The sequence below is a fragment of the Megascapheus bottae genome, chromosome 9 (genome assembly GCF_031878675.1).
Source record: "Megascapheus bottae isolate mThoBot1 chromosome 9, mThoBot2.hap1, whole genome shotgun sequence".
Classification (NCBI taxonomy): domain Eukaryota; kingdom Metazoa; phylum Chordata; class Mammalia; order Rodentia; family Geomyidae; genus Megascapheus; species Megascapheus bottae.
In genome coordinates, this window is record NC_143517.1 from 6,562,509 (window position 1) to 6,575,296 (window position 12,788).

The following is a 12,788-nucleotide window of genomic DNA, read 5'->3' on the forward strand; positions in this document are numbered from 1 at the left end:
CACTACACATTTCGTATACACATTCTATAGGTATCTTTTATTGTGAATAAAATCCTGATTCTCAGATGAAATCTTAGAAATCAGACACCTTCCCGACTTTTCTGTGGTTTCAAAAATGATCTTTTCCCTTGAATACAAGGTCAGCGGGGTGAGTCCTCAGAAGAGACCGACGGTTTATCAGCAGTGTCTTCTGCCTTGAAGAAGGTACATTTGAAGTCGACTCCTATTCAGTTACCCGCACTGAGCCACCCAGAGCTCGCATGCTAGAGGGGTGATTTCAAAGAGAATCCCAGGGATGCTTAGACACGTGGGGCGGCCTACCTTGGGCTCCATCTCTCTACCTGGCAGCCCCGGGTCGTGTTTTGTTTGTCGCCGTCTGTAAGCCGTCCCCGGTCCGGGGCCCTCCGGAGAGGACGCGGCGCCGGGCCCGGCTCCAGCCCCCCTCTCCGGGGGCAGGTGCGCCGGAGGACGCGGAGCCGGGGGCGGGGCCGGGGGCGGGGTGGGGTTGAACTGGGACTTGGGACTCCGACCACCGCCTGGGCGTGGGTCGAACCGCTCGCGCCCGGCCCGCCCCCATCGCTCCATTGGCCACGTCGGTGCAGAAAAGGCCCCGCGAGCGGGGGGACACCCGCAGTGTCACTGGGTGGCCCGGGGGTGCCGGCTAGGCGGCGGGCTGGGACTGGCGGGGCTCGCCGGCGGTGGGCCCGCGTCGGGTGGGGGGGCCCGGGTGGTTCTCGCGGCGTCTCCCGGCTCGCTCTCACCACCCCTCCCCCAGGCCGGGGGAGGCGGCGTGTCTGGCCGAGGGGAGCGGGGCGCGGGGCAGGGCTGGAGCGCCATGACCAGCCCGGATGCGGGATACGCCAGTGACGACCAGAGCCAGGCCCGGAGCGCGCTGCCCGCGGTGATGGCGGGGCTGGGCCCGTGCCCGTGGGCCGAGTCTCTGAGCCCCCTCGGGGATGTGAAGGTGAAGGGCGGCGAGGCGGCGGCGAGTAGCGGGGCGCCGTCTGGGAACTCGGGCCGGGCCAAGGGCGAGTCCCGCATCCGGCGGCCGATGAACGCCTTCATGGTGTGGGCGAAGGACGAGCGCAAGCGGCTGGCGCAGCAGAACCCGGACTTGCACAACGCGGAACTGAGCAAGATGCTGGGTGAGTGCGGGCCGGGGCCGGGGCCGGGCGCGGGGCGGGCGGGGCGGGGCGCCCCGGGCCTGCGGGCCCCCGCGGGGTCTAGCCACCTTCCTCTCCCCGCTGGTCTCGCCCTGGCTTCCCCAACTTTCGGGTGACCCGGGTGGCCCGGGAGGTGGAGTGGCGGGCGGGGGGGGGGGGGGCGGCTTCCCGGCCTGGCCGCGGTGGGGTGGGCTGGGGGGGGGGGAGGCCGGCAGCCACAGTTCCCCGACCCGGGCCGACCCTTTTTACCCGGCCGGTGTTGAGAACCGCGGGGAGCTGGGAGGCTCGGGGGCGCGAGCGGGGACTCGGCTGCGCGCCGATCCGGCCCCGGGCGGCGGGAGGCGCGCGAGGCGGGGCCGGAGGAGCGAGCGCCCCGCGGTAACCCCGGCGCCCCCGCCCCGCGCCCCCCGCCCCGCTCCCCGCAGGCAAGTCGTGGAAGGCGCTGACGCTGGCGGAGAAGCGTCCGTTCGTGGAGGAGGCCGAGCGGCTGCGCGTGCAGCACATGCAGGACCACCCCAACTACAAGTACCGGCCGCGGCGGCGCAAGCAGGTGAAGCGGCTGAAGCGGGTGGAGGGCGGCTTCCTGCACGGCCTGGCCGAGCCGCAGGCCGCGGCGCTGGGCCCCGACGGCGGCCGCGTGGCGATGGACGGCTTGGGCCTGCCCTTCCCGGAGCAGGGCTTCCCCGCGGGCCCGCCGATGCTGGCCCCGCACGTGGGCGCCCACTACCGCGACTGCCAGGGCCTGGGCGCGCCCCCACTGGACGGCTACCCGCTGCCCACGCCGGACACGTCTCCCCTGGACGGCGTGGACCCCGACCCGGCCTTCTTCGCCCCGATGCCTGGGGACTGCCCGGCGGCCGCCACCTACAGCTACCCGCAGGTCTCGGACTACGCCATGCCCCCCGAACCGCCCGCCGGCCACCTGCACCCGCGCCTGGGCCCCGAGCCGGCGGGGCCGTCGATGCCGGGCCTCCTGGCGCCCCCTGGCGCCCTGCACATGTACTACGGCGCGATGGGGTCTCCGGCAGCGGCGGGCGGCGGACGCGGCTTCCACGTGCAGCAGCAGCCCGCGCCGAGCCCCGCGGCCGGCCCGGGGCAGCCGTCACCCCCGCCCGAGGCGCTGCCCTGCCGGGACGGCGCGGACCCCGCTCAGCCCGCGGAGCTCCTCGGGGACGTGGATCGCACGGAATTCGAACAGTACCTGCACTTCGTGTGCAAGCCGGAGATGGGCCTCCCCTACCAGGGACATGACTGTGGGGTGAGCGTCCCCGACAGCCACGGGGCCATCTCCTCCGTGGTGTCCGACGCCAGCTCCGCCGTGTATTACTGCAACTACCCCGACGTTTGACAGCTCCCGGGCCGCGGCGATCGGCCGGGAGGGGGCGGAGGGGGCGCAGGCTCCGGGTCCCACACTTCCAGGAAGAGCTAAGGAAATCCTTAGCCCCAGCTTCGGTTTGTTTTGGTTTTATTAGTGTATTTTCTTTTTCTTTTCTTTTTTTTAAGGTTGTCTTGGCATATAATTTATGGTAATTTATTTTGTCTGCCATTTGAACATTTTTTTTTTGTGGGGGAAAGGGTGGTTGTAGGGTTTTTTTTTTTGTTTTTTTTTTTTTTAAATTGATTCCTCCTGCCATGACCCAAACCCCATTTCGCATCTCAAAAGTAACCTTTTGTGAATGTCGTCTTAAAACGGTTGCTCCATCGTTTGGAAATTTATTTGATCAAAATTTTTGCCCCAGGTATGCGTGTGTGTTTAATCTTTTTTTAAAAAAAAATAAAAAGTTGAAGTATTGGGTTTTATTTTTTTTCATCCTAGCAGTGTCTCTGTCAAACTAGTCCTAGAAGAAACTTGATTTAAATCCCTGTTAAGTACGAGTACAACTAGAAACACATACTTAACTGAAAATGTTTCGCTTTACTGTAATAAATCTAAATTCCTTCAAGAAGCCCTAAAAATGCACACTTGAACATCTAGATTTGCTGTAAATTGTTTTGCTGGGGAGAAAAACAATGGTGAGCCTGCCTAGTCTTTAAAAGTAGTGGTTAATATTAATACTATAGCTACTTTTTTTTTTTTTTGCCAGTTCTGGAGACAGAATTCAGGGTCTAAGCACTGTCCTTGGACTTTCTCAAGGCTAGAGCTCTACCACTTGAGACACAGCACCACATCCAGCTTTTTTCTGTGTGTATGTATGGTATCAAGAGTCCAACCTGGGTCTTTGTGCATGCTAGGCAATCTACCACTAGGCCAAATTCCTGGCCCTGCTGTATCTACTTTTAAGAGCAGATGTTCAAGTAGTTTCATTGTCTAATCTTTTGGAAACCTGCCTCTTTAAAGAGGCTTTAGGTCCCCTCTCCCCCCATTTTTTATTTATATTCCTCATGAATCTTTATTTGATCACTCAACATAACTTACACAACTTGACTTTAATTCTCACAGTTGCACTTCGGGATGCATTGTGGCTGGAAACTATTCAAAATAAACTTAGTATTTGGACAGCTAATCAACACTAGCCTTTAAATCCAGCCCTTGTATTTTGCTATAGGTACATGAATCAATAACTTATTTCCTGACAAGAGTCTCTAAATGTGGGAAGAGTGCATGGGTGGGTTTGTGCAGAGTGTGCTTTACAATGTGAGTAAAGCTACAGCCATACCAAGTAACATGAGTGTAAGTAGATCTGCTCATTACTCCTGTGGCATTTTTCACACATTCTGTAGATTGAGGCATGAACAGGAACATATGATCACGTATTCATTGTGTCAAATGGACCCACAATGCCATTCTGCACAGTGTGAGGCTGAATAAGCCTGCAAGCTCAGGACCTATTTGCATATAGACCTGTGTGTTCGCGCGTGTGTGTGTGTGTGTGTGTGTGTGTGTCCCCAAGTCTTCCAAGTCTTCTGTAGGCTAACAAACCCTCAACTTCTGAATTATACCCTCATTCCTACTACACATTTTTAAGTCATTCACAGCATTTGTGTTGGGAAATATCCCATCAGTGCGGGAAGAATTTACAGTGGTGAGAGTTTACATTGATCTAAGCTGACATATTTGGCTGGATTATTTGAAAATAGCTAGGTATGTTTTTGGTAAGGATCTGTGGATAGCAGTGTGGAAAGGATGAAAAGTTTCTGTGTGGAAAAGTCTTGTTAATGTAAGCCACCTTAGTAATTATATAATTAGAAAACTCACCTTGTGTTATCAAATCCATGTAGCTTTTCCTAAATATTCTACACTTTTCCATATTGATTCTTCCCCTGGCCCCAGAGAGGTTCTTCCATTCCAGTATGAGTGCTTCAACTGGGATCCCCCCCACACAGTGTTTCCAATAGCTGACCTCATAAATAAAAGAGGGTGCTTGGGCAGGGAGTGTGGCCTAGTGGTAGAGTGCTCGCCTAGCATGCATAAATCCCATGTTCGTTTTTTCCATACCACATAGACAGAAAAAAGCCAGAAGTGGTGCTGTGACTCAAGAATCATGTGGTAGAGGGCTAGCCTTGAGTACCTAAGGACAGTGCCCAGGCCCTGAGTTCAAGCCCCAGGACGGAGGTGGGGGGAGGGGGGAAGAAAGAGGGTCCTTGTTCAGGTTCAAAGCCATGTGACCAGTTCAGATTTTAGGTGCCCAGGAAGACTCATCTGTACCTTTGAGTAACAAAGATAGACAAGGGAAAAGAGGTTGAGAGCTTAGGTGAATCAATCCTGTTGAGTTGCATTCTTAATACTCATAAGGTCTGGGTGGGAAAGTAAGACTTAAATGGCTAAAGATGGCTAAAATAATTCCAGTGCTTTTCTCTGAAGGGAGGCTACTCATTCTTGAAGGTAAGGATTCCATATAGATTCCCTGTATTTCCTCAGGCACTTGGATAAGAAACTGCAAGTACTTTGTTCTTTAATATTTGACTCTTTTTTGTTTAAAGTTGATTTAATTTGGAAACATACATGTCAACCCCCATGTCAACTTCTCAGGTGTGTGTGTGTGTGTGTGTGTGTGTGTGTGTGTGTGTGTGTGTGTGTGTGTGTGTGTGTGTGTGTGTGGTGCTCGTATTGGGGCTTGAACTTAAAGTTAACTCATTTTCCCTCAGCTTATCATTCCAGACTGGCTCTCTAGCACTTGAGCCACAGCTCTACTTCAGGCCTTTTGACAGTTAATTTGAGATAAGAGTCTCACAGGGCCGGGAGTTTGGCCTAGTGGTTCAAGTGCTTGCCTAGCATGCATGAAGACCCAGGTTCAAATCCTCGGTACCACATACATAGAAAAAAAAAAAAGCCAGAAGTGGTGCTGAGGCTCAAGTGGTAGAGCTCTAGCCTTGAGAAAGTCCAAGGACAGTGCTCAGGCCCTGAGCTCAAGCCCAGGACTGGCAAAAAAAAAAAAAAAAAAAAAAAAAAAAAGACTCTCACAGACTTTTCTGCCATGACTGGCTTTCAATCTTGATCCTCAGATTTCAACCTTCTAAATAATTAGGATCATAGATCTAAGCCAATTCTAAGATACTTTAGAAGTCCACTGAAGAACCCAGAGCAGTTTTGTGGTTCTAGCAGCTTTAAATGTCTTTCATATTTGGATTTATCTGAAGATAATAGAGAAAGCCTTTCCTCAGGAATAAATATACATGCATGTCCACTTTGTACTTCAGATAGCCTTTCAGGTAATTCATCACACACATAACCAAGAGCTGTAGGAATCTAAACCCATCAGATTTGGAAGTCTGATGGTGGCTTGTTGGGAGAGATGCCACCCAAGTGTGGAAGCCTATTTTTGTTGTTGTTGTTGTTTTTGTTTTGTTTTGGCCAGTTGTGGGGCTTGAATTCAGGGCCTGAGCATTGTCCTTGGACTTGTCTCAAGGGTAGTGCTCTACCACTTGAGCTACAGCACCACTGCCAGCTTTTTTTCTATGTATGTGGTACTGAGGAATCGAACCTGTGTCTTCATGTATACTAGGCAAGCACTCTACCACTAGGCCAAACTCCCAGCCCTGGAAGCCCATGTTTGAAAATACCAAGTAACATCTCCCTATACTGACTTCCTTCCTTTTCACTTCCTTCCTTCCTTTCTCCCTTCTTTCCTTCTCCTTCCTTCCCTCCCCCCCTCCCTCATTTCCTTCCTTCCTTCCTTCCTTTCTTCCTTCTTTCCTTTTTTTTTTTTGTTAGTACTGGGGCTGGAACCCAGGGCCTGGTGCTGTCCTTCAGCTTTTTCACCCAAGGCTACTGACCCATTTGCTGGCTAAGTGATTATAGAGTCTCATGAACTTTCCTACTATGGCTGGCTTTGATTTACAATCCATGTAGTCTTGTCACCCAGAAGTCAAGAATGATGGAGAATAGAAACTTTTATCACAAAGCTTGGTCACGATGAAGATGTATCTTTTGATGGGGGTGGTAGTTAATTTCTTAAGATTTGTCCTAACAAACTGTACTTGGCATTTATATTCCTGTAGAATCCTCTCCCACATTTCCCCTGGGTTAAATTTGCTACGCTAATCCAATGGAAGGCAATGAAATTAGTATTGTGCTAGCTTCTGGACCAACTGGGTAGGAAGGCTTTGTAGGTTTTGTTTCTGGTGCCCAGGAAGCCCTGAGCAATTAAAAGTCTGTTTACCAAAGTTGGAGGGCACAGGAAGATGGAAAGGAAGGGAAAAGGCTTGGCTTCCCCTCCTGCTCACTTCCACTCGCTATCCACTGACTGGAGTGACAGAGTGTTTGGCTAACATTCATAAAAACAGGTTTGATACCCAGCATCACCAGACAAGACAAGATACCCTCCCTCCCCCACATAAAAACCAGAAGTTCCCAGGCAGTCCACAATCGGGAGAGAGTTAAAATAAGAAAGGGATGAGGTATGGCTAGTATCAACCACTAAGTTTAAAGGTACTTAGTTATGTTGTAACAGACGACCTTGAACCATTTTGAACCCCTTTCTCCTTTTAAAATACTGGAATGTGAGCCCTGGACCGAGTCAAGGAAAAAAGGCATTAATGCCTGTCAGAGACATCTTTATTATTTTCAAGGGAAGGACAACAGGTAAAACGGTCAGTAAAATCCACCTATATCAAAGGCATGGACTGGTTTTTCTGCATGGACACAGGTGAAGGGATCCAGGTACCTAATTAGCTAGTGACACCCAGGGGCAAGCCCTCTGCCACTGAACTATATCACTTGCCCTTAGCTAGTAAGTTTTAAAAGCACTGACTTTTTTTTTTCTTGAGTTTTGCTGTTTTCCTTAGAAACAAATATAAATACATACAAACAAATCTGCCCATGATTGAGAATAATAGTGAGCGGATATCTTTTCTCCCAAGAGGCCCCTGAATAATCTCTATTAAAAATTAGAGTCACAAGTAAATTTATTATTACTTATAAAAGTGGCAAAGAGGAAAGTAACTATTTCACTAATGTTTCTTTTCTCAAAAGAGAACTAGAGTTGGGTGCTGGTGGCTCCTGCCTGTAATCCTAGCTACTCAGGAGGCTGAGGTTTAAGGACCTTAGTTTTGTATGAGTGTCCATATTTACTGGAGACAACAGATCATCTATTTAATTCTGAACTTTGGACAATGCAGACTCTGATTATACAATGTGAACAGAAACAGCTTTCATGTGAAGTACTTGTGTACAACGTTGCCATAATCATGTCGCACAATGCCTCCCCTCCCCAAGAGAAGGGGCAAATTGTGACTCTGAATATCCAGACTGCTAACAGAAACCTCTGTGTTCAGCCTGAATGGTGGTTCCACAGCATTTATTTCTGAAGTTGGAGCAGTGGGAATTCTTGCAGGGAAGGGAAGGTAAGACTGCAACTTAAGAAATAGATTCTGCCTTCTGGCAATTGACTTTATGCTGAATGTGGACACTCAGGTTTCTAAATTATTCTGACCTCAAAAAAAATTATTTCCCTGAGGGCATTTGCGGACAGACTGCGGAGAAGAAAATTTAGACTTGCTGGAAAAGGAGACATTTTCTATGCAGATCAAGGGTACTTTAGTTGGTGGTTTGAATACAATAGTATGTAGGGGTTGCAGGTGCACATAAAATATCAAGAATATTAAACTGAAAATATCAGAATTACAGGATGGTGTAAGAAAAATTTAAATTCGTGGCTTCAACACAGAGATTGAGGGCATTATATATATGCATATATATGTATACACACATATCTACTTAAAATGTTTCAAAAATTTACAAGAACATGTCCATGTAAGAATTCAAGCATGGTAGTTGTTGCAAAGTTCTCTTTTTTCCACAATTAGTTCCACATATTAGAATCAATATTTTTCATTTTTCTTACTGGATATTCATCTAGATTAATAATTCAGCCGATTGGACAGTGAAGTTCTGATTAATGGGTGAATTCTAGGGTCATTGTTCGCTGCTGTGGTAACTATGAATTTTCTATCTTGAGTATGTGGTCATATTTTATTTCCATTTCTTCTCTGAATTACCATCGCCTTTTTTGGTATTGGGATCACATACTTTTTTTGTTGTTCTTCCCGTAAATAGGAAGTGTTGTTCCCCACTGGGAAAGGTAAAAGATGTCTGCCCCCAACTTTCTCCAGACTCTCCTCGGTTTAGGGGAAGCCAGAATGTAATTTAAGTAGCTGCTGGGGGGGGGGGGGGGCGGGAGGGTGACGGGGAGAGGGGAGGGGAGGCATAAACAGCACGCGAAATACTGCTGCTTACGCCTTAGGAATCAATCAGCACCCGAAAATCCGAACCTCTGATCTCCTTGTAACATCTAGACTTCCTATGTTCCTCCAGAGAAGTAAGTAAACCAGCTTTCTTCAGTGCCTTTCTTTATAGAAAACAAACCATGCTCCGTTCAAGGGGCAAACCCCAAGCTTCAGGGCAAGGATCCTTGGCGCTGGGCGCGCGGCGGCCGCTCCCACCCCGCGCTGGGCACCTCGGAGCCCCCCGGGCGCCGCGAGCCGCGTGCCCCGCTCCCGGCATCACCAGCCTGGCTATCTTAATTTCAGCATTAAAGAAAAAAAAAAAAAAAGAAGAAAACCAGCAGTGGATTGGCATGAAGGTAAACGACCGTGAGTCGGAGGGCCCTGGAGGAGAGTGGAGGAGAGCCCGCGGCCAGGACCGCGCAGGAGTCCGGGCAGTGGGCTCTGCGCCCCGGGGCCGCCTCGCCGTCCAGCCCGCGCGCGGGAGCCCGGCCCGCACCCAGCCCGACTGGACCGCCAGGCTGCGGCGTCCAGACTTGACCCGGCTCAAACGTGACATCCGGGACTGGATTTCCTTCGAGGAGGGGACAGGATTTTGCGGAGGACGCGGTGAGGTTTCTGTGTTGTCTGGTGTTAGTGGGTAACACGAGCCGCCCCGGAACCCGCGGCGGCCCGGCGTCAGTATTCCCACGCCCGGGCGACAGGCGTACCCCGCCGGCGCGTGGGGCCCTTGGTGCCGCTGCGTGGACCCGAGAACCGGAACACTGGCGGCGGGTGGGTTCCAGTGTGGAGACCCGAGAACACTCCAGCGTCCCGGATCTCACAGGCCCTCCCATCCCCCTGCGGCCCTGCCCCGAGGCTGCCTTTCCCGCCGGGTGGGGCAGGACGCGGCGCTCAGGGCCCCAGCCCCGGAGCGTTGCCCTTGATGAAGGCCAGACTGGAGACCCTGCCCGTGGGGGAGTCGCTGAGCCCCCCTCCCCCCCCCGCCCCCAGGGACGCGAAGGTGGGGGATGAGGCGGGGCGGGGGTGGGGAGGTGAGGTGGGGTGGGGGCCGGGTTCGAGGCCCAGCTATGTGTCCAAAGCAGGTGGAGGCAGAAGCGTGAAGAGGAGCTGTGGGCTCTGGAAATCTGCTTTAGAGGGTGGTGTGTAGAGTTCTCAGTGTGCCTCGCACGACTCGCACGCATTTCTGGAGTTTTAATCTTTGAGGCAGCGTTGGAAGCAGGGGATGAAATGAATTTACTCAAGAGTCTTGGAGAAGGCTTTTCAGAGGCTATCAGGCAATGCTCTTTAGACAAGAAAATCTGAATGCCCTAATTCCAAAGCTCTCCTCTCCTCTCCTCTCCTCTCCTCTCCTCTCCTCTCCTCTCCTCTCCTCTCCTCTCCTCTCCTCTCCTCTCCTCTCCTCTCCTCTCCTCTCCCCTCCCCCCCCTCCCTCCCTCCCTCCCTTCCTTCTTGTCTTTCCTTCTCTTTCTCTTTCTCTCCTCCCTCTCCTTCCCCTCCCTCTTCGCTTCCCCTCCCCCTCCCCCTCCTCCTCCCAGTCCTGGGGACTGCACTCAGGGCCTGGGTACTGTCTTTGGGCTTTCTCAAGGCTAGCACTCTACTCTTTGAGCCACAGCACCACTTCTGGTTTTCTCTGCGTGTGTGGTACCTAGGAATTGAACCCAGGGCTTCACGCATGCCAGGCAAGCACTCTACCACTAGGCCACACTCCTGGCCCCTCTTCTTTGTTTTCTTTCATTTTCAGAGGGAGGAACTGAGAGACAGGTGGGGTGGGGAGTTACTGACTGACTACAATAAAACGACTCATTATGAATGGTGTAGAACAGCACTTGACATTTCCGTCTGGAAGCTGGGAATTTTACAGTGTTAGGTGAGCAGATTTGATCATTACTGGGTTGTGGTTGCTGACATTTATGTTAGCATGACAAAGAGAGGGTGGCTTGGATTATTTTGTGGGCTCAGCTCTTTTGCTCGGGGCTAGCACTCTACCACTTGAGCCACAGCACCCCTTCCTGTTTTGGGGTGGTTAACCGGAGATGAGAGTTTCACAGAGACTTTTCTGCTAGGGCTGGCTTTGAATTGCCATCCTCAGATCTCAGCCTCCCGAGTTTTGTTTTCAAGAAGGAACGACACAGCCAGGTGCTGCTGTTACGAAAGCTGTAAAAACCATCGCTCTCTTGCATAAAAGTGTTTCTTTTCATAAAATGAAGGAACCCACGCGGAAACAGCGAGCGCTGCATTCTGTGGCCACACCATCGCGATGCAGGTGTGGCTCACGGGAATCACCAGGACACTGGTTCTCTCCCTGGGAAGCGTGCCCAGGTCGGCTCCTCTCCTTGGGGCTCTCCCCACAGGCCCAGCGCCAGGCCTGGGTCCTTTCCAGGGTCTACAGAGGTCTGAGACTTCCCTGGTGGGTTGTCAGGTCAAAGATTGTGAAGGGAACCCTGCGAGGCGGGGAGGCGAGGGTTGCTACGGGGAGGGGGGTGCCCAGGATACTCAGGCCTGCAGCGCCCCTCCTACTCCTACCCTGACCGCCTCAGCCCAGCACCTCCCTCCTAGCCCCTTCCACCTCCTCCCCCCCTCCGACAAGGTCCCAGTCCCATCTGAAGAACTGCAAGCCCTGGGTTCCACCGCGCCCAGAATGTGTGTGATGCTGTGTTGGAGGCTTTGCCTGCATCATCACCACCACCAGTACCACCACTATCACTACCACCACCACCACTACCACCACCATCCTCACCATCATCACCACCATCATCATCATCATCATCATTATCATCATCATCATCTTGCAGCAACATCTTCCATGCGAGGTGCTCACATGCTCCCAAAGCACAGCTGGACTCTGGCTAGACTGCTAAGCTTAGGTGCCACTGTGGACTTTAACTCTGATTTCAGTTCTCAGTTCACTGTGCATTAGTTATGACAGTCGGGTATAGGATATGTGTCTGTCCTTGGAGTGAGCTCTCTGGTAAGGATAATATTGAACAGTTAACATCCCACCCAAGGCATGCAAAATGGGGCCCCAACAGTCAACTTTCACTTTCTCCTTACATTATTTTTCAAAAGATTTATTCTTTTACATTACTTGCACAAGGGGAATTTCATCGTATGTTTCCATACCTCATCAAACACTGACTTCCCAATCTCCCTCTCATTCCCCTCCTTAAAATAATTTGAATAGATTTCACTGTTTTATTTCCAGATACACAAAGTGCTCCATCCTCATTCTTCTCTATTGGCACTTTCTCCTTTTTGCAGGTACCAGCTCCCAACAGCACCTGCCTAAATTTCCATACATAGCTCTTTTTTTTTTTTTTCCACTCGTGGGCTTGAGCTCAGAGTCTGAGCACTGTCCTTGGACTTTCTCAAGGCTAGAGCTCTACCACTTGAGCCTCAGCACCATTTCTGGCTTTTTTCTATGTATGTGGTACCGAGGAATCAAACCTGGGTCTTCATGCATGCTAGGCAGGCACTCTACCATTAGGCCAAACTCCCGGCCCTACATAGCTCAGTTTTGTAATTGAAACGTTTTTTTGAAAAATAGAAAAGAAAGCAACTTTCTCCTTCAAGAAGGAGCTTGTTCCAAGTAGTTTTAAATATTTACCGAACATTCTTTTTCTTCTGCATGTCAAGTTGTATCTACTTTTTTGTTGTTTTTACTATCTTTAAATAAGGGGGTTTTAACTCAATGTGTCAGTTTATGAGTATAATCCATCTTGATCAATGTCACCCTTTCTGTCACTCTCCCTCATTTCTCCCAACCATACCCATCCCCCACAAATTACCTGGGTCTATTCTTCACCCATGTCCATTGAACATTATGACTATATTCCCCCACATTTCCCCTCTCCTCCTCCCCTTACTCCTGTGGACCTTCCCTCCTCCCACAATGCATATTCTAGCTTCCTGGTATTCATTTTGTAAAACTGCAAACTTGTTCAAGTGAGTTAATATGTTTAT

General features: G+C 51.1%; 1 protein-coding gene and 1 long non-coding RNA gene across 2 annotated transcripts in view; both read left to right on the forward strand.

Moving 5' to 3' along the window:
* Nucleotides 1-577: 577 nt before the first annotated feature.
* On the forward strand, nt 578-2,954 carry Sox17 (SRY-box transcription factor 17). The gene is made up of 2 exons (XM_090338632.1): nt 578-1,145; nt 1,589-2,954. Exons 1-2 carry the CDS (start codon nt 836-838, stop codon nt 2,509-2,511), a joined length of 1,233 nt encoding a protein of 410 aa, XP_090194758.1. The 5' UTR covers nt 578-835; the 3' UTR covers nt 2,512-2,954.
* Nucleotides 2,955-9,148: 6,194 nt separating this feature from the next.
* LOC150058738 (uncharacterized) overlaps nt 9,149-12,788 on the forward strand; it is a 51,899-nt gene continuing 48,259 nt past the window's right edge. Inside the window, exon 1 of the long non-coding RNA XR_016536553.1 lies at nt 9,149-9,434. This is a non-coding gene — a long non-coding RNA (uncharacterized LOC150058738). The remainder of the gene's footprint in view (nt 9,435-12,788) is intronic.